The 19,781-nt window shown below is 39.7% G+C and overlaps 1 protein-coding gene and 1 long non-coding RNA gene across 2 annotated transcripts in view; one reads left to right on the top strand and one right to left on the bottom strand.

Moving 5' to 3' along the window:
• Nucleotides 1-1,132: 1,132 nt before the first annotated feature.
• Nucleotides 1,133-13,864, bottom strand: LOC113481698 (pancreatic lipase-related protein 2-like). Its single transcript, XM_026851527.1, has 13 exons — nucleotides 13,820-13,864; nucleotides 13,420-13,468; nucleotides 12,468-12,622; nucleotides 10,747-10,872; nucleotides 9,133-9,267; nucleotides 6,738-6,846; nucleotides 6,022-6,138; nucleotides 5,819-5,941; nucleotides 4,806-4,924; nucleotides 3,901-4,030; nucleotides 3,518-3,629; nucleotides 2,299-2,466; nucleotides 1,133-1,196 (listed from the first exon to the last, which is right to left on the bottom strand). The coding sequence occupies exons 1-13, from the start codon at nucleotides 13,862-13,864 to the stop codon at nucleotides 1,133-1,135; spliced, it is 1,452 nt and encodes a 483-aa protein (XP_026707328.1).
• A 259-nt stretch (nucleotides 13,865-14,123) lies between these two features.
• The window catches only part of LOC113481547, a 19,621-nt gene continuing 13,963 nt past the window's right edge, over nucleotides 14,124-19,781 (top strand). Inside the window, exons 1-2 of the long non-coding RNA XR_003398694.1 lie at nucleotides 14,124-14,151; nucleotides 19,241-19,244. This is a non-coding gene — a long non-coding RNA (uncharacterized LOC113481547). The remainder of the gene's footprint in view (nucleotides 14,152-19,240; nucleotides 19,245-19,781) is intronic.

The raw sequence follows: 19,781 nt of genomic DNA, 5'->3' as shown, positions 1-19,781 counted from the left end.
TGGATTTGCAGTACTCAGGACTTCAGACCTGTCTTGGCTCAACCTCAGACTTGTTTTTAATAATGCTTCTAATTTCATACAGGCTTGGTTAGTATTTAGTCAAGGCTACAACGTTGACTGTTCTTTTTTAAAAAAAAAAAAAAAAATCGTTCAGGTATTTATTCTCATTATAAATTTGTTCTTAATATTGTCTTTATACTCCTATTTCTTAGAAGTTTATCTGCCCAAGTGCTTGTACATCATTTATCAAACATGGTGAAATGGGAATAGATAAATTATTAACTCTTCCTATTCATTAATTTAGTTTGCTTTTTACACGTAGAAAAATAAAGCGCCAGGTGGCTCACTCACACTGTGCTTTGCAGAACAGCAGTGTTCATTTCAACGCGAGATAGTCAGTCCCAGGTTTTGCAAAGCCTGGAGTTATTCAGAGTCAGAATTTCTCTCCAGGATTGTCACTGGCCACAGCAAAGGCACATGTTTGAGATTACACAGAAGCCATGTGCTGTGATTCAGCCATTTAGTTTCTTCCAAAACAGGGAACGCTGAGATTTGCCTCCATCTGTTGCTTCCATGAAGGTGCAGTGTACAAAGGGCCACTCCGACCTGCCGAGGAAATAGGCTGGTTCTGTTCCTGTCTCATCCACAGCATCGTATGAGGGCTCTTGTGTGGGGCTGGAAAGTTTTGAGCAATAGTGTGGGCCCTGGAAAGGAGGCATTTGGGACCATTCCCAGCCACAGGGGCATGCTGAGGTAATGTGCTGCCTCAAGAGGGCTGGGTAGACAGAAAATCTGGCAAATTATCAATATGGTGGGAAACAGTCCGTACTTTGAGGCACTAGTAGAGTAAGACTGTGTAGTGTTATAAATGTGTTTTTTGCATATATGATTTCCAGTTGCTTCCATAGTAAGAAGCACAATAAACTTGGTTAAAACAAGAAAAACATTGACAAGCGTGTTTGCAAAGAACTGAAAAAAAAGAAAAATAAAGGAGGCAATAGGCAGTTTGATTTTTTTTTTTTTTTTTTTTTTTTTTTTTTTTTCTTTAATAACCTTGTGTACCAACATTCCCATGCACCAGACTGATGGTTTGCTCAGCTGCTGTGTACGGAACAGTTGTACTCAGTGACCTCTAGCAAGGTGTAAGTAACTGGGGATCTCCATATGCCACAGTTCCATGGCCACAGAAAGTTGACCTGAGAAGAAAAAAAAATACTTGAATCAAGATTTATTTATCTATTTTCCCACGAAGAAAAATGAAATGTTGTCAGCTGTCACCTTGAGGATTGTTAGCTCAATCCATAATCCCGTTTAAACCTTCCTAAAACCTGCTGTACAGAATATTAGCATTTGCATACTAACAATAACAAGGTGGATTTCCTTCTTTTAGGGACCAGCTGTAAAATCTGAGTTTTAATACATGGCTAAAATTAATCTCTAAAATCACAAATATAGAGCTCTAGATAAAAAAAAAATCAGAAAGAAGTCTTGTTAATATCCCATTATTTAGATTATTTAAACTAGATTGTCCCAGTCAAAGCTTTGCAGCTTTTTTTTTTTTTTTTTTTTTTTTTTAGAAGCTCAAGCTGAAAGGGATTTAATCAGTTTCTCTAAATGATCCAATGCCAGTGCCAAACTATAAGGAAGTGTTTTTTCCTAATATTTAAACAATATTTCTTCTGTTTTAAAATACATCAAGTAAACCTAGACCTAAACCCAGGGGATGTATGGAGTAGTTGACTGTGACTCTTCACAAACAGCTTATACGTATGGTTTTATATACCTCTCTGGGCTTTTCTTTATTGAGAAACACATTTCCTTCAGCTGCTCTATACAGATCAAGTTTTCTAAATCTCTTCTATTTTTCCAGGCTTCAATCTGTGTGCCTTGTTCCTGAAGGATACTCTCCAAACTTGAAAATGACCCTGCTTCTGGTTATAGTCTATCCCCAGTTATTCAATTTAGAATAATTACTCCCTGGATCTTCTATACAATACTCCTGGTAATGCACCTGGGAATGAGGATTGATTTATCTTGGTTTGTAATTGTTTAGCTGTGGTAAACCAGTATACATTCAAATTATTCACTGCTGTATTCCTTTCCAGACAGTTATTCCCTGGTATGTACTTGAACATTTGATTTTTCTGTCCAAAGTATAAGATCTTGTCCTTATCATTACTGAAATTCACGCTGCTGATTGCAAACCGTGTGTCCAATTCAAGACCATTTTCAATCCTGTCTCCCAGAGCTTTTGCACTCCTTTCCCATTCCTTTTGACCGTAAATGGGATATACTTACACATGTCCATCTTCTCCGTGAATTATATGCACATTTTCTGCTCCCAGTCTTGCCCAGAGCAGAGTAAATATGGTCTTATTCCAGAGAAATTCAATTTTTTTAGTATTTTTGGGGTTAATTTCAACATCAAGGTATTTTGTATAAACTTGGTCTTGAGAGAGGACTCCACTGCAAATAGAAAGAAGATAGCAATACTAAATTTAAAGATTTAGAGATTACTGAACTAACTCACATTCTCCACAAGATTTGGGTCTTGAAATTTGCACCTTTGCTGTTCTTTGTAACAGCACAGGACACTGGGCCAGGACTCTGGGGTGTTCTGTTCTGAACATGGAGAGAATGAAAAATAATACTGAAAAATTTAAATGTGAATGTGGCAGGAGACAACCAAGAGATGATAAGGTGAGGCTGGGATGGCACCCAGGGCCCAAGTATGCTGAGAAAACCTCCAGGTGATATTTTCAGGGAGGATTCTATAGATGAGCTGGGAACATCTGTGAGGCTTAGGTCTGCACGTGCACACAGGGTGGTGGGAACGCCTGGTAGCGTGTGGCAGTGCCTGTTTCAGAGCAGGTGCAGAAGATAGTGGGAGCTGCTGTTTTGGTAGTCAGTGGGAGATGATATGAGCTGTGAATGAAGCTCACTGGCCAGACTATACAAATGTGCCATTTATATACTGGTATTGGCTTTTAACATATCCTGGGGAGGAAGGAGGTACCCACTTAGCAAATTTGAGAAGTTCAGGCACAGGATTGCCTTGCATGAGATCATACAGCAAGATGCTGGCAGAGCAGAAAGTCTTGTCAGCACGTGGAGTGAGTATGCTGACACGTGTGATGCCACGCTAGCATGGGAGCAGTAGTGCTACAGCACATGTGTGATGGGTGAGCACTTTATGAATTATGTGCATTCCAAAGGTGTAAATTTGTTTTTTTTAAGAGCAACTTGGAGAAACACAGCACTTCTCCCATCAAAATGTATTCCTAATTTATTGTAAAGTCACATAATTCATGGAAAGGAAGTGACTTGCATTTCCTTTATGCAACCACCAGTCTGCCCTTACAGGTCTTATCTATGGAATAACTTTTTTTTCTCATATCTGATGTTCAGTAGAATATCTGCAACACACAATAAGTGTTTGCACTACTTAAATATCTGGATAATGGATAGATAAGCTTAGCAGTACTAAATGCTATCAGGAAATATTAATTTATCTTACCTGGCAATTTCATATTCTTTTGTTTTCCCCTCTGTATCATGGAACACTAGGTTTATATCCCCCTTCATTTTCTTCACACCAGACAGTTTGACGAATACTTTTTGTCTCCAAGCTGCATGAAGAAAAGCAAAATACAGCTAGATTGTCAGTGATATGAGAGATCTAGACATGCTAGTATACTGGAAAGTTATTTTTTCCCTAAATGGAATTCATTCATGTTCTCAATGAAAGACTTGTTGAGCTTGAATTTTGATAAATAATGTAGCATTTTTTGACAGAGATGTTGGCACTTACAGAAGCGACAAAAACGTGTGACTGTAAATCACAGCAAGGCAATAATTTTTCAAACACATTATCAACTGTAACAAACCTCCTCCACTTACTAGCAAAAGGTGGGTCTGCTGCTGTATTTAAAAAATACTTTTGGTTTACCCTCTTCAATTTAGCTGAGAATCTGTCAGCATGGTGGCCCATCATTGGACATCCCTCCTGGGGACATGGGAAGCAGTCTCCCTCGGGAAAATAAGAGAAGCAGTTAATTAGGAGTATTTTTTTTCCATCCTAGTTCTGACTAAATTAAGTCTCAGGATGCTGTTCTGATCTTGAAAATCTGTGGCAGTGCTGTATATTGTCATATCTTACCATCAAAACCTGATAAACTTTTTTTCAGATAACGGCTTCTGCACCCATACATACCAAACGGGTGTGGAATGAGCAGGTTTAATACCTGTGTAGATGATGGTCTGAAACTTCCTAGTTCAAATATTTTTCAGCTAGAGTCTAGGACAAAATATAAGGTAATTTTACCCTCTCAGTGGGAGGGAACTTGCCTGCATCCATTTTGCAACACAATATAGAAGGGGGAAAAAAAGGAACAAAATTCATAAGAGCATTTATTTAGGTGGTCTAATCAGTGCCCAGTGTAGAGAAGTCAATGGTTTTGGAAGCTGCAAACATCTCCTCTTCTAGCCAGGAATTGGTAGGGTGGATACATCTAACCTATGTGCTCTTTGCAAAAAGGTTTAGGATGAGAGTTGTATGGGGTTTAACCTTTTTTTTTCCCCTATTATTTGTTATCATCTGTGCTTCAGGATTCAGTTTCCAGAGTGGAATAGTTGATGGAGCCACTGTGTGCAGAGCCTCACTGCGGTTCCTCCTGCCAAACCATGCTATGAGAGCACAGCAACCAGCATCCAAATGATCTGTGCATGTAGCAGGACCTGTTGTGAATGTAGAAACCCGGATTATTTTCTTTACAGCTCACCCGTTCCTGACCCATTATACTTACTGACTCAAAGGATTTGTAGGTTTCACAGGGATATCCAAGGTATCCGGTGGGGTAGAGGATACTTTCAAAATAAAACTCATGGCTACGTGAGTGATGACATCCCCCAATGATTGTAGCATCTGTTGGAACAAAGTTTATGAGCATCTGTGAAATAATCTCTTGTTGTGTACAAGAGTAGTCCTTGCCTTACCATGGAAACAGCCAAGGCATGGAACAGAACAGCAGTGGGGTCCTCTAATCGCTTTTCATCTGAATTTGCACATTTCTAGTTGCAGTAGAATTTACTGTTTTGTCTGTGCTTTATCTGGAGAACTCTGTGCCGGTTACCCCAAGATTTTAAGTAAGATGCATTGGTCTGCTATGGCATACTAGTCCCTTTTAAGATGGCTGTATGTGTGTGTGTATATATATACACATAAGTATGAGATGTCACAGCAAGATTATATTAATTACAATTCTAAAAGGCTGAATAGAGCAAGGAGAACCCATGAGGCTTCTGCCAACCTCTCTGAAGTCTGTGGAGATGTGAGGTGTGTACAGTCCCTGGAAATGCCGAGTGTTTTTGCCTAACTCATGCCTTATGGGTGTCAGATGCTCTTTGCAGCATCTGCAAGAAAACAAAGGTGGTGGTGTCGTGCCACAGGTTTGGTCATGACCACAGGTTTGGTAATGACCCTGGCCTATCTCAGCCTGGAAGATCTCCAGCTGAGGCTGTTGGGCTGTTGGACTTGCAGACTCTCTGTTCCCTGCCTTCTTATGTACTGCACGTCCAATTCCAAATTACAGAAGCAAAGCTTAGGCCTGTATTATACCTCCTTTCCCTACAGTGTTTCCCGGGGAGCACTGTTCTGATGCGGCCTTTATTGTTTCTTATTTTCTTTTCTAATTTATGAGTAAATAGGCAAAAATCAATTTTGTTTTGCAGTTTTCTCCCAAACAGACAGTTTTCACAGTTCGCGTTGCAGGATTGAACGAAAATAAAAGTACTATGCATGATGGGAATGTATGTTTACCTGCAATGATAACTTCAAAATCGCTTAGTTTCATCTCCGGTATTAAATCAGCGCATCCAGGCATCACAGTTCCTCCATTTGGGTAAAAGTCCAGGTGACCGGTGGTGTTATACATTCCAAGCCCTGAGATACACATGTGGTGCTGTCAGTGTCTTGGTGACAGACCCATCCTTGTGAATATTTACTTGCACATGAACACTTACCTATGGCAGGAAAGTGAGCAGCATTACTGTGAATCACATCAACGAAGTCTGCATCTGAAGGATCCAGTCTCACCTCAGGAGGAGTACCTTCAAAATAAGGTCCAGCAGGGTCTAAGCCTAAAAAGACCCCACATTTATTGGTTGGGGAGGGAGAGAAGTGTTGCACATATTAATGTGTCTTTTGTCAGCTTACAACATTAGATATTCAATATTGTATGAGGCATGTTGCATAATAATGATGCGAATTCAAAGCTAAACTGAAAAAAACGTGCAATAATGTGGTTTTGTGAACTTTCCTGCAAACTTATTGCAACAGAAGTCAAATATTTTCCAATAGACTATATAATGGCATTGAATTACTATGAAGGAGACATTTTATTACCTGTGAGCTTATTACTGGACTGTAAAGCTTTACAAATAGGAAAAACTAAAGATTCTTGGTATGTTGCTTTGTCTTTGTGTAAGGTGCTATGTAACTCAGTGAATGACAGCAGTGTGACAAACATATTAATGTTTGTCCTTCTACTAAAGAGTTTATAACCAAGCTAGAGAAAGAAGATGTAGTAATTACCCTTGTTTCTGAGAAGCATAAAGTTTGCCTGCTCTCATGCAAGGTGTTACCAGCGCTGCCAATAATATAATTCCAGTCTACAGACCAGTAAGTTGCAAGTTGCTTCCCATTAGAAATGTGCTCTGCACCTTGGTGAACAGCCTACCTGTTATCCGTCTGATGCCTTGGATCCTTCTTCCTGCCTCTCCGGCAGTATGTGCTCCCAGACTGTGGCCAATTAAATGGATTTTGTGAAGGGAGTATCTGAAGATTTTCTGATCGTTAAGGTGGTGGTGGTGGGAGACAAGAACACAAGCTTTAAATAACAAGCAAAGAGGGTGTCTTACATTGTGGGCCTTTGGGAGCATCTAGACTGACTTGGTATAATCACAGAACGGTTTGGGTTGGAAGGGACCCTAAAGATCATCCAGTTCCACCCCCTCTGCCACGGGCAGGGACACCTTCCCCCAGCCCAGGTTGCCCAAAGCCCCGTCCAGCCTGGCCTTGAACCCTTCCAGGGAGGGGGCAGCCACAGCTGCTCTGGGCAACCTGTGCCAGGGCCTCACCCCCCTCACAGGGAAGAATTTCCTCCTTAGATCTAATCTAAATCTGCCCTCTTTTAGTTTGAAGTCATTACCCCTTTTCCTATCCCTACACCCCTGATCAACAGTCCCTGCCCATCTTTCCTGCAGCCCCTTTAAGCACTGGAAGGTCACTCAAGGTCTCCCCAGAGCCTTCTCTTCAGCTGAACCCCCTTAACTCTCCCAGCCTGTCCTCACAGGGGGTGCTCCAGCCCCTGATCATCTTCGTGGCCTCCTCTGGCCCCACTTGAGCCGGTCCATGTCCTTCCTATGTTGGGGGCCCCAGCCCTGAATGCAGTACTCCAGGTGAGGCATAGTGAACAGGGTGAGAGTTCCTTGAGTTAGTTATTGTTTAAATTACACTAAGAGTTGATATAAAATTATCCAATCTAGAATTTTAATGCCTAGTGATGATGGATTTGCTGTTGTAGTGTTGGCATAAGGTTTCTGTATTCATTTACCCTTGGTGACAAAATACAAACCTTCTTTCTCATTTGGATTAACCCTTATTTTAATCTTCCATCAAAATGATCTTATTTTTTGTTTATTTACACTATTATGGAGCCCTTTTTTATGACATCTATTCTTCATGTGTCTGCTTAGAATAGATGATCATATCACTCAATAATATTTGCACTGACAGGCTTAGGTGGGGTGAATTCTCCTCTTTTCCAAGTGTCACCTGTACAAGACCTGCACTGCTGAGATATTACACGTGTTGCTGATTAATCCCCATTTCCGCCCTCGTGTAGGCTGCATGCAGGGGTCATGTTTCATCCAGAGATTTCCTGGGTTTTGTAGTGACCAAATACAACAAGGATTGGTTTTTAATTGCTTGAGTTTTTTTCAATAAGTGTGTTTTTCTTTTGTCACACATGTACCAAAATAAAAGATGTGTAGTATTGGCCTGTCTACCTTTATTATTAGACATCAGATTCCTCTGAATACATTTTACTGCAGTAGTTCCATTTACAATGCCACTTAACTTTTCCTAAAGTCAATCTCTAGAAGTTTGTAAATTGGGGAAAAGACAAGAAAGTCTAAGGATCGTCCATGCATGTTTGTAATGGAAGAAAGAGAAACCTAGACTGCAAAAGGTGGAGTGATAGAGATATTAAATGAGACAATTAACCCATTTTCAGGTGACCTGAGATTTGTATACAAAGAAGAATGTTAGAGAAGCAAACATGCGAGGCTGGATATGAGTTTCCTAGGTAGCAGCAGTAGGTTTTACTCCAACAGATTCTGGGGAAGTGTTTTTTGATGCTCAGGCACTTGCAAAGTTGACACTTTGACTTGTAGGCTCTGAACTGTCTCTTGCAGGACTTTAAGATGAACACCTCCTGACCAGTATCAAGTCCAGAGCCAGGCAGGGTTCTGGTTTTCAGCAGTTTTAAGTACTCATGAGTCCTTCTGAAGTCAGCAAGCAATGCTGATACTCTTAAACCTTGGAACTGAGCAGTTCTGCACTCTATGTGTAAATGTAAACACTTGCCTTCAGGATCATGAAGTCCACAACTAGAGGTCAACTGGACACCTATCGTGCCTGTAGCCAGCAAATAAGGCGATATCAAGGAAGCCAGCTCCTGCTTGTTTCAGTGGTTCCGAGACACTAATTTACTTGTAGCACTCGTGTATAATGCTGGCAAAGCTTGTAAACGCTGAACTCGCAGGCCTTGTCTCAATTTCATTCAATGGCGCCTGGACTGTATCATCATATGGAAATGTTGCCACCTACTGGTCTTTCATTAACTGGCACCTCTTTTCAACAACATGAGCCTAATTTGCATCTTTTGTGACTGAGAAGTCCTTACAGAGTTGATAATTAGTACAATTAGCTGGATCTCAACTGCATGCATCGCACAGCTCTTCCCAAAGCACTGTCTGACCATACCAGGCAAGGTTTGAAATCAAAGCAGCAACGTCACAACCCCACTACATTCACTTAAGAACTGCTGGTGGTAAATCTGTGTCGTTTACCTGGAGAGTTTTTATGAAATAAGCAACCTCAGCCCCAATCACGCGTATGTTGTTCACCGCACTGACGTAGGTGCCGTTCGCACCTTGTTGCCAATCGACAGCAATGCAGTTGATATTTTCCACTTCCAGTAACAGCTGATGTGGGAACACATAAAGCAAAGTATTTAAGGAGACAAAAACAACAAACAGACTCAACTTAAATCAGAATAAATATTGAAAGGTAATATGATAATGGAATTTTTCATTCTTTACTAAACAGGACTCTTCTCTGTAGCTCGTACCACACTGAAATACGTGTCTTCTTACAAACCAGAATGTAACAACCTATGCCAAAAAGTATCAGTTACGGAAGACTGTAATAAAATATTTTGCTTTATAAACCATTTGTATAGGTATTTCAAATAATTTGGAAAAGCCACACACCTGCATAGTAGTTTCTATGTGCAGTATGTGACTTCTTTGAGGGATGTTGGTAGTTTAACTGAATAGCATAGGAAGTAGACTTATTTACCAAGTGCCTTTAAAACTGAGAAAGTCATGTCAGACTGTAAAGGTTTGGAGTAGAGTAGAAAGTTTCTCTTTCAGCAAAGAAAGCTAACGTGTTTGTTGCTTCAGTACTGGTCAGAGTCTTGTGGAGAACAGTGGTATTTCCACAGGAAGAATCGTGTATTAAAGCCTACAGTTGTAGCTTTCTGTGACTAAGGCTCACTTAATTTTTGAGAAAGAACAAGGAGTGGAAACAAAAATTAATCCATGATAAACAGCTGAAGGTGAATGACAAGGAAAACAGAAGCTTGAAGAGGTAGAGCATTGGAATCCTGGAACATGTAGTGTGGAGAAGCAGATAGAATTGCTGTTTCATCTCAAATGAAAAAAAATTGAAATTTAATATTTTAGATTAAAAGTTTTCATAGATTTATGAACCAAAATAACGCTGCAGATCTGCAACTTATTATTCAGTGGTCCTTTTCTCTGCCAGGGTGGAAGAAGCAGAAACTAGAGTAGATTTTGCTTATCTATCAGAGCCAAGGCTGTCACTGACACAGTACACTTAGTACTGGTTTTGTGGTACCTTCCACATTTCATATCTGAAATCCTTCTTTCATTACACTCTCTAATCAAACAAAAAGCTTTTTTTTTTTTTTTTAATGGTTTTCATTTTTTTTTTTTTTAATAATTTTTTAGAACTGAATAGTGATGAACCAGAATAGAGGTGTACACTAAAGCTTGAGCTTTGCAACTCAGGAAGGCCTTTTGACTGAAGGACAGTTCTGTGGTCCTCATGGGAGAAGCACTGAATTGGTTGTGTCTATTCTGATATCCTGACACTGGTGTAGAGGCTGGGGACATCTGTGTTCAGTTTATTGCTTCCATCTGATCTGTAGGGTTTGGGGATGCAAACCCTGAAGAAACATAATGTTAGAGATGACTAAGAAGCCTTGACTACACCGCATCTTCCAGAGTGGGAATATTTTGGATTTTGTGACATTTACTTCTTGGTTGGTATCTGCTACTACCTAATTGCAAAATGGCAGGTGAACATTGGTGCCTGAAGGACACTGACAGATTGTAGTTAACAATTGCTGATAAAAATCAGAGGATACTCGCTCATACCAAGCACATTTCTACCACCCAGCCTTTTTTTCCAGTGCTGCCAAATCCATGAATGATGAAGGAGGTATTTCTACGTGAGGAAAAATGTGACTTTTGGATGGTTGAGGAGTTTATTGCTGAGATCACCTGTGTGTAAAAAAAAAAAAAAAAAAAAAAAAAGGGAAAAAAAGTTTTATCTATTCATACTTTCAAACATTTAAAAAAAATCATGCAGGTCATCCCCTGTGTAGAACTCAAGAGACTACCTTGAATGGATAAAGTCTGTGATTTTTGGAACTCAGGAACCCCTGTATCTCACCTCTCTTAGTTGCACTATGGTTTTCAAAGAAGTTTTGCTTGTGTGGTTTCTGCTGCTCCTGTCTATTTGTCTTAACATAGGAAGAACCCCCTTATGCAGGATATGAAACAACCTCAAAGGGCCACAGTGTTTCACCGATGCCTGTTGGCCTGAGTTGGGTGAGTTCCTACAGAGAGCAGCCCACCGGCCCCACATCTCCTGGTTCTGATTGCTGTTTTACTGGCATCACCTTTGGCTTCAACATGTTGCTCTGCATCTAAGCAACACTTTTTTTTTTTTTTTTTTTTTTTCTTTTTGGATCGGTGATGTTTCCATGCCTGTTTTTGTCATTAGCTACTCCAGAAAGGCTGAAAGAATTTCATGCCAGAACTGTGTGGAATAGGGGTGAAGCTGCTCTTCAAGCATTGCTGTAAGCTGATTAATTATTTATTTTCCTTTTTCTCTGAGAATGATTTCTGACCATCTGTATTGTTTTCAGACAAATACAGGGACTGTGATATGAGCTCGGGGAGTTCGGGTGTAGAAGGGCTGTGCCCTAGATCACAGATACATTTAAGTTTAGTGGCCAAAAAGTAGTGCAAGGTGTTTTTGACTTACGTTATCAACAAAAGAAATGCTGAGTAAACTGCTGCTGAATGTATCTTGTGTGCTCACATGTCCCTGCTCTGCAGATCGTAAAAGTTTATTACAGGTATAACCTCTTATCTTTAGAGAGCCTGAGTTGGATTCTCAGGATTGCTGTAAGCAATGATGTCTGCAACAGCGGTGATGACATCACAGCTCATGCCAGAGGAATCCTAAATATCCCTGCACAGGTCAGGGACAGTGGGTTTGGGAGCCTGGAAGGGCTTTAGCAGCTTCATAAGTATTTGCTGAAGTGATGTGGTCCCAGCTCCTGATTTTACAGGTTCCTCCACATTGCTCTGCTCAGTATTTCAGGGCATAAACAACTTGAGTAGTTCTGTCTTATTTTCAGAGTGCAGAGACACAGATAAAAATGTAAAGTCACTGAGATTTCAAGGTGGAATGTGGGCTTGGAAATTGCATAAAATCAACCTTATTCAGACTTTTATTTTTTAAAGTCACGTATCTTCCTAGCTCAGCTTCCCTGTGAGACAGCAGCATTTGCTCTCCTATCTGAATTCCCAGAAGGCTGTTTATTTGAACGAGTCTTCAACTTTCCTCAGAGACCTAAAGGCGTACAAAGGGTGGTCTTGTGCAGGAAAATGCCAGGAAAGCTGTTGTTTCCTACAGTTCATTCACAAGGCTTTTTTGGTGCTTTACCCCAAAAGTATATTCATCACTGTACCTTCAAATTATCTTATTCTGACTTGTTTGCCTATGATGACTAACATAGACTTTTTAACAACTTAACGAACACTTGTATATTTAGCCAGTTCTTGATGTTAAAAATAAATGTCACCTGTGAGTTATTTCCTGTTTCTCTGGTGTAGAGAGAGAAGGTGATGTTCATATGTTCTGGAGATTCAGGCAAACCTGTCAGAAGTCTCCCTGGTACCCCAGACCAGGGTGGGTCATCTGTAAAGCAGCCAAGCCTTGGGTAGCAGACTTCTTTACCTAGAGTAGAAGAAACGACTTGTTTATATGTTGGACTCTCTTATGCTTGATGATGTATTTGAGACTACAACAGTCTGAAGAGCAAGAAAACTAAGGATTTCATTTTATGATTAATCTTGAAACTGAGATTCATTCCTGTTTCCTTTATGGATATTACTTGAAGCAGGTAACCCAGTGGGAGCTAAATAATTTGAGGATAAACCAAATAAAGACCACTGACAACGTTTTCTAGTCTTGTAAAGCATTAATTCAATTTCTTTTAAAAAAGTTTTTTAAGAAGTGCTTGTTAGAATTGCTCCTACATGCTTCCTACTCCAAAGCATTGTGTGTCTGTTTGTAGGAATGAAGGAGATCTACGCAGTAACCTTGTACTGTGAACGAAACAATTTCTTTCAGTATAGTAGCTTTTTCTAGATCAAATGGGTCTCTTGCTCATGCTCAACTTATGTTTTATCACTGTCTGTTGTGCAAAGCACCCTATTGCTGAGCAGTTCTTTGAATACAGTAGTCCTGTAAAGACAGCTCATGCACTGTCTTGATAGAAGTAGGACACGTGTCTGAACCTCTGCATGAATTTTCAGCACAGTGTTATGTCTCTTGTATTCTTAGTAATAAAATTTAAACAGAGCAGAACCTTTTAACATTAGTTCTATGCACAATAACAGACGTTGTCATACAATGACCTGCAAATCATACTACAACTTCAGTGTAAAGGAAAATGCCAGTCATCATCTCCTATATATTATTTCATCTGAATTCACCCTCTAGTGGTAGTTTTTATAGATGCAGTGTCTCACCTGCTACTGTGCCAAGGACATAAAATGCGAGAATCCACATTCCAACCACCTAAAGTAAATTGAATATACAGGTTAAGCATTTTATTTGGAGTGATTTGTCCTTTTAAAAAGAGTGATACAAAGAGAAATGCAAAGACCTGCACCTGAAGAGGAATAACCTCATACACCAGTCAGTACACGCTGGGGACCCATCATCTGGAAAGAAGTTTTGCAGGGAAGAAACCTGAGGGTCCTGGTGGGCACCAATCGACCATAAGTCAGTAACGTGCCCTTGCAGCAAAGGCAGCCAGCCTGTACCACCCTGGACTGCATTAGGAGGAGTGCTGTCAGCAGGATGAGGAGGTGACCCTTCCCCTCCACTCAGTTTTGCTGTTCATTGCATTTCTTGAGCAGCCAATACTGCATGCAGGTTGCTGAGGGAATGAATCGGATCACGAAGTGCCATTTTTTTCCAGCTGTGAGGAGATAGGTGGGAGGTGTGGTAGAACAAAGGTGGTGATATCTGTAACTTGATAAATCTGCATGCTTGACAGCTTGGACCCCTCACTACAAAAAGGACATTGAATTATTCGAGCGTGTCCAAAGAAGAGCAACAAAGCTGGTGAAGGGTCTAGAGCACAAGTCTTGTGAGGAGCAGCTGAGAGAACTGGGGTTGTTTAGTCTGAAGAAGAGGAGGCTGAGGCGAGACCTCATTGCTCTACAACTACCTGAAAGGAGGGTGCAGAGAGGTGGGTGTTTGTCTCTTCTCCCAAGTAACAAGGGATAGGACATAAGGGAACGACCTCAACTTGTGCCAGGGGAGGTTTAGATTGGATATCAGGAAAAATTTCTCAACCAAAAGGGTTGTCAAGCATTGGAACATGTTGCCCAGAGAAGTGGTTGAGTCACCATTCCTGGAGGTATTTACAAACTGTAGATGTGGCACGTGTGGTCATGGTTTAGTGCTGGACTTGGCAATGTTAGGATAATGGAAAAGATCTTTTGAGATCATCAGGTCCAACCAAGCTAAATGTTTCTATGATTCTATCTTCAGGCTGTTTTTACTGCTTTTACCTAGGGCTCTTTGCATTTATGCACCTTCATATCTCTGGCTTTATTTGGATTCCTTTCTTCTATGCTTTATTTACTTGGTTTTCCCATGGCAGGGGTTCCATGTGTTTCACTGTTCTCCCTTCCTGTTTGCTTTGTTCACTGGTCTCAATTTCCTCTTCTTCTAGATGTTTCCTATGGCACCTGCCTCTCATTTTCAACATATTGGTAAAGCAAAAATTTTGAGATGTCACCCCTGGCCACTGAGATAGCTCATTAGAAGAAATTAAGGAAAAATGGTAAATTTAGTAAGTATAATCTTGCTATATAGGAAGCTGTCTCCAAGGGATATTTTTAGAGATTTGGCAACATGAGAAAGCTAGAAAACCAATGCTTTACTGACACTACCAAATGCTCTCCAAAACAAGAGACAATTGGGTATTTCACAGAATTTGTCCTTGAAGCTTTTGTATCAAATGTCAGGCAGGAGGCATATGTGATCCACCTATGCACTTTTTTTTTGGTAGAAGTTGGATTACTTGGCTGTAATGACGTGGTTTTCTAACCAAGCCAGATGGGGTAGGTCAGAGTACAGAGAGTGTGTCTCTGAGCACTCTAATCAACTCCTGAAGTCCCTGTGTGGCAATAGCTTGTTGTTTATGTGGTAGAGTAGAGGAACAAGGCTGAATAAGCAGTGAGCTGGAGTTGCAAAGTGAAGAGCTGAGAGGAATGGTGAAATTTCCTTGGAACTACAATTCTGTTCCTCAGCCTAATATATCCATTGATGTAGTTAACAGAGAAGACTGGAGAAGAGTGGAAAGTGAAGAGGAAGTCTAGCAGTAAGAGTACCTGCCAATAGCTGTCACAGAGTACCCATCATCATGATGGGAACCTGATAATGGTACAAGAAAGAACCAGAGAAGCTGTGGCTCATCAAATGAATCGGGGAGCTCAGTAGGATTTATTTATATTTAATGCAGAGCTCTCATACACAGCAGGTGTATAGTCCATGTTGAGAACACAAGAGCAAGAAAGATAGTAGAACTTCTTTTCAGATACAAAATCTGAAAGGTAGATAATGAGTAATGATTTTAGAAAATGTGGGATCTTATTGCCAAATAAAAGTGATGAGTCGTTTTCTTTCAGAGGTCCTTTCTTTGAAGGCAGAAAATAGAAATGAACATGTAACTAGGTGAATAATGGAAGATGCAAAAATTTTATTTTTTTTTTTATTTTGGGGGGAATGTTGATTCATTCTATTATTAAGAGAGAGATAGTTTGGGTAGAAGATAACTTTTTAGTGGGTAGGTTTTCTATATTAGTCTATGTTAACGACAAAAATATTATAAAGGTGTTAAGAAATGGTATCTTTGTAAAAAAGAGTTGAAGCAGCATACCATTTGACAGGGGAAAATTCTTTCACTGGGCATTTAAAGAGGCTTAGTGCTGAACAAGAGGAACTGGAAGGACTTGTTTGTGAATGCCTAGCCAGTATTGCTGGCAAGAAGACTGCTGACTGCTGAGCTCAGTTGTACTCAGTGGACGGAGGACGTGCACTTTGGAAGCAAAACCTGCACCAAATATTTCTAAATTGCTGTTCAGCTCAGAGGAAAAAAAAAAAAAAAGAAGCAAATGCTCATAGAGTGACTTCCTAATGTGTAAAACCTACACTGGAGCAGTATTTTTCCTTCACAATAGGCCAGCAAGCCCTTGTTGCTCAACCTGCGATTTGTGGGCCACTAGTAGATGGTTTGTGAGATATGAGAAAGTCTGTATAATGACTGTCAACAGTTTATTTTTTAAGTCCCACACATGTACCCACACACCCTTCTCAGGACATGCACACAAACACACACAGTGTATTCTTGAGAAGCAAGCCCAAATCTTAAGGTTTTTTAATTATCAGCATTTGTAACCTAATAATCTCACTGCAGTAAATAGATTTTTTTTAAAAATTTAAACCAAATTATGTTATTAATCTATTTGCTAAGAATTTTACTCACTATTCTCTTATCACCCTTCTTTCTCTTCCTGGTGAGCAGTAACAGGATACAAAATGGCCACTGTTTTCTTTAATGAAGATTCAATAAAAAAAAAAAAAAAAAGTAATAGAAAATGGATTAACAACCTACAGGCAGCTTGGTAAAGTGAAAGAAACTGAAAGAATACAAGAGGACAAAACCCAGAAATATTGGTAACTGGGAATGTCGCAGATATTTCATAAGGAAAATGGCAATGCCAACATGTGCATTTATGGCCAGTGGAATTAAGACATGAATTAAGAAGGAATAATATTTAATGCATGGAAGGAGTAAAAAGGTGCAGTGTTTCTGGTCCATTTCTAGATAAAATGGAGCAAAATGCAATCATGCAGCTGAAGTGAAATGTTTACACTTTTCTTTTTCTGTCTTTACCAAAATAAGCTGCTGTTCAGACCAGAAAAAAAGTATTCATGGCGATACTCTGTTCAGACAATAATTCTAGATTTGCTGTAGAAGAGCTGCTGGAACTAGATATTTAAAAATCATTGGACTTTGGTAACTCATAGCTGAAATCCTTAAAAAAATAAAAAAGCTATAAACCACCCCCCACCCTATTGACAATTTTTTGTTAATTTATTGATTAGTAAGAAAATTCCAGAGACGTGGTCTGAAGAAAACGTGATATACTGACAGGTAAAAAAAATTGGATGAATGACCTGAGGAATTTCAGACCTGTGGAGTTTCAGTCCAATATCAGCCTGAGGCAGAATAATGAAAGTCTCCAAAGGATACTCAGTCATGAGAGAAAAATTGTGAAAAACTGTTAAAAGATTAAATTGTGTAATTGAATTCATTTACATGACATGCCAGACTAAGATGACACTCTTATAAGATCAACATTGTAAGTCTCATGATACTCAGATATTAATAAGATCTGTTCTGCTACTTGATATTTTGCTTAAGAAATTAAAATTATATACATGCACTATTACAACAATTAAGTAGATTAAAAATTAAACGCATGGATTAAGTAGATTAAAAATTGAGTAATTCTTGCATCTCAGACTACAACGGGTAAAGAACTAGAAGGCGACTCCTGGATTTACAAACTCAGTTCTTGCTACTGTGCAAATCCTTGCATGGCTTTGAGCCTGAGGCATTTAGAGAACGTTTACTAACTGCACCCCCAGGCATTGTAACATTGCCCAAAATGCTAAAAGAAACTTATGAAAAAATTACAATAGTATCTTTAGGCCTCATAAAAAGGGATCATGTATGGTTTCTGCCTATACAAATACCTGAAAGTACACTATAATATTTTTGTTTGTTTGAATATAATTTTGTTGTTCAGCCCATTCTTCACAAGTGTAAAAAAAAGAATATAATCTTTTGTAGGCACAATCCCTGTTTGGTAGCTCAGCCACGTTATTTGTTCAGACTATCAAATACTGAAAACTGGTGTGCGCAGTACTGGACACAGTGCTGGTCATAAGATGTAATTCAGGTAGCAGAGTAACTAGCATAATTGCTAAAAGACTTAAGTTCACCTCCAGCTCCTCCCCATAACTAGCCCATCGTAGGGTCATGATTCTGGATGAAGGCTCTTTGGCACTGCTTCAATACAAACAAGTAAGTACAAGAACATTGTGGCTTTAGCCAGTCTCCTTTCTTGCTGGATCACCAAGTTTTGCATACAGTTAAATTCTGGAGGAAACTGATCTTAATTGAACAGCTCTGAAAACCAGAAATTTAAAATTAGATAAATCAATTTTATAGTGGAAAAAAGATGTCCAGAACATTTTGTAGATGTCCTTCTCCAAACCACCCAATCCAAAGTCGTAACCAAGGCAAAGCAGGACTCACAAATGTCAGGTCTGGGGTCATAGAGTTTTCTGAGTATCTTGTGACCTCTTAAACTGAACTCGAAATAATAATACTCAGATTAGTGATGCAAATTCTTTTCTTGAGGTGTTTAATGTGGGAAGCACTCCAGTAAAAGGTTAGTAAGTATGCAAAGTTGTACGTATACTCATCATTGGAGGATTCAATCAGATTCGAGCTTTTAAGGTGTTTAGGTCAGTTGCTTAGAAATGGTGAAGATTGTAAAGAAACTGTGAGATAATGGCAAAAGGCAACCTATTAAATATCAAGTCCTTGGCTTCCCACTTCAGGACTTTGTGTAGTATCTGCTCTGATTTCCTAAATAATAGGGTTCTCACCTTGACCCTACACTGGTATTCATACATTTAAATTTACAGAGACAATTATGATCATTTAATCTGACTACAAGCATTATAAAGAAACCAACAAACATGATTCAGTTTTGGGAGGTGGTTGTGCCAATTCTGTGCTAACTAGGGAGCCTTCATCTGACTTGCAGCCACCATCTGGCCACTTGTCTCTCTTTCCAGGAGGACCTTCACTGTTTCTCTTCACGATTAGGTTACTGTTAAATTTAGTCAACTCTAACACTATTTTCCTTTTGCCATTTCTGAAGTGCGGAATAACCCTTGCTGATGACTAGTTCAATTTTCTCTCTAAATAGGAGTCTACCAAAATGCATCTCCTTTGCCACATTCTTTCATAAAACAGCTCTGTAATTCTTCCCCACTTCCATTCTCCCTTTAAATTTGTAGTTCCTGATAATGCTTGATTTTATGGCATATTTTATACTCCTTTTTCATTTCAGCTGTTATTTGCTTTCTCATTTCCCTAAAAAAAAAAAAAAAAAAAAAAAAAAAAAAAAAAAAAAGAAGAGTCCAGATTCCATGTGCAAATACCGTCATTTTGTTCTTCCTTTAAAAACATAGGGATGTATTCAGTCTTAAATTACCTTAGCCCTGCTGAATCCACCCTGTCTTCCTGGCTGCATTACATTATCACAGCCCAGAAATTCTCATCTCCTACGGGGATTTCCTGGAATTGAAAAGTTTTAAGCCTTGTAGCTGCTGCCAGGGTCTCCTCAGGACGTCTGAGTGCTGCTGTTTGCTTTTCACCTGTTGACTCAGGCCATACCATTCAGTCTGTCTCTTTGTAAGCAGGAGTCCTTACAGTCCTCCAGCCCCAACCAGCAGTTAGCAAGGACGCTTGCCCCAAAACCCTACCAAGTTTTCAGCCACTTACCACTCTGATCGCAGAAAGGGTTGCTGCTTTGCAAGCTCCGTTCAGCCAGCTCCCTGTCAAATCCTGGTTGCTACCGGCTCTTTTCACTTGGAATCAGTCCCACAGCGGTGGGTGCGGACCTGCCCACACAGCGTCTAATTATAGGCTTCGTGTGGGTGAGTGAGAACCTTTGTAAGAATGATACCCTTATTGCTGGATATAACAGATGTTGCCTTTTCTTGTCTCTCA

Source organism: Athene cunicularia, assembly GCF_003259725.1.
Source record: "Athene cunicularia isolate RWA chromosome 6 unlocalized genomic scaffold, athCun1 chr6_part1, whole genome shotgun sequence".
Lineage (NCBI taxonomy): Eukaryota > Metazoa > Chordata > Aves > Strigiformes > Strigidae > Athene > Athene cunicularia.
The sequence above is the reverse complement of the archived record's forward strand: the minus strand, read 5'-3'. Positions and strand labels throughout refer to the sequence as shown.

What these genes read in the sequence shown, in the direction of transcription:
- LOC113481698 (XM_026851527.1), bottom strand. Translation starts at nt 13,864, where the DNA reads ATGGCACTTCGTGATCCGATTCATTCCCTCAGCAACCTGCATGCA. An exon ending in CCCTCAGCAACCTGCATGCA is followed by an intron (nt 13,469 to 13,819) that starts GTATTGGCTGCT and finishes AATTTACTTTAG; the next exon opens with GTGGTTGGAATGTGGATTCT. An exon ending in AGCAGACCCACCTTTTGCTA is followed by an intron (nt 3,630 to 3,900) that starts GTAAGTGGAGGA and finishes TTCTTCATGCAG; the next exon opens with CTTGGAGACAAAAAGTATTC.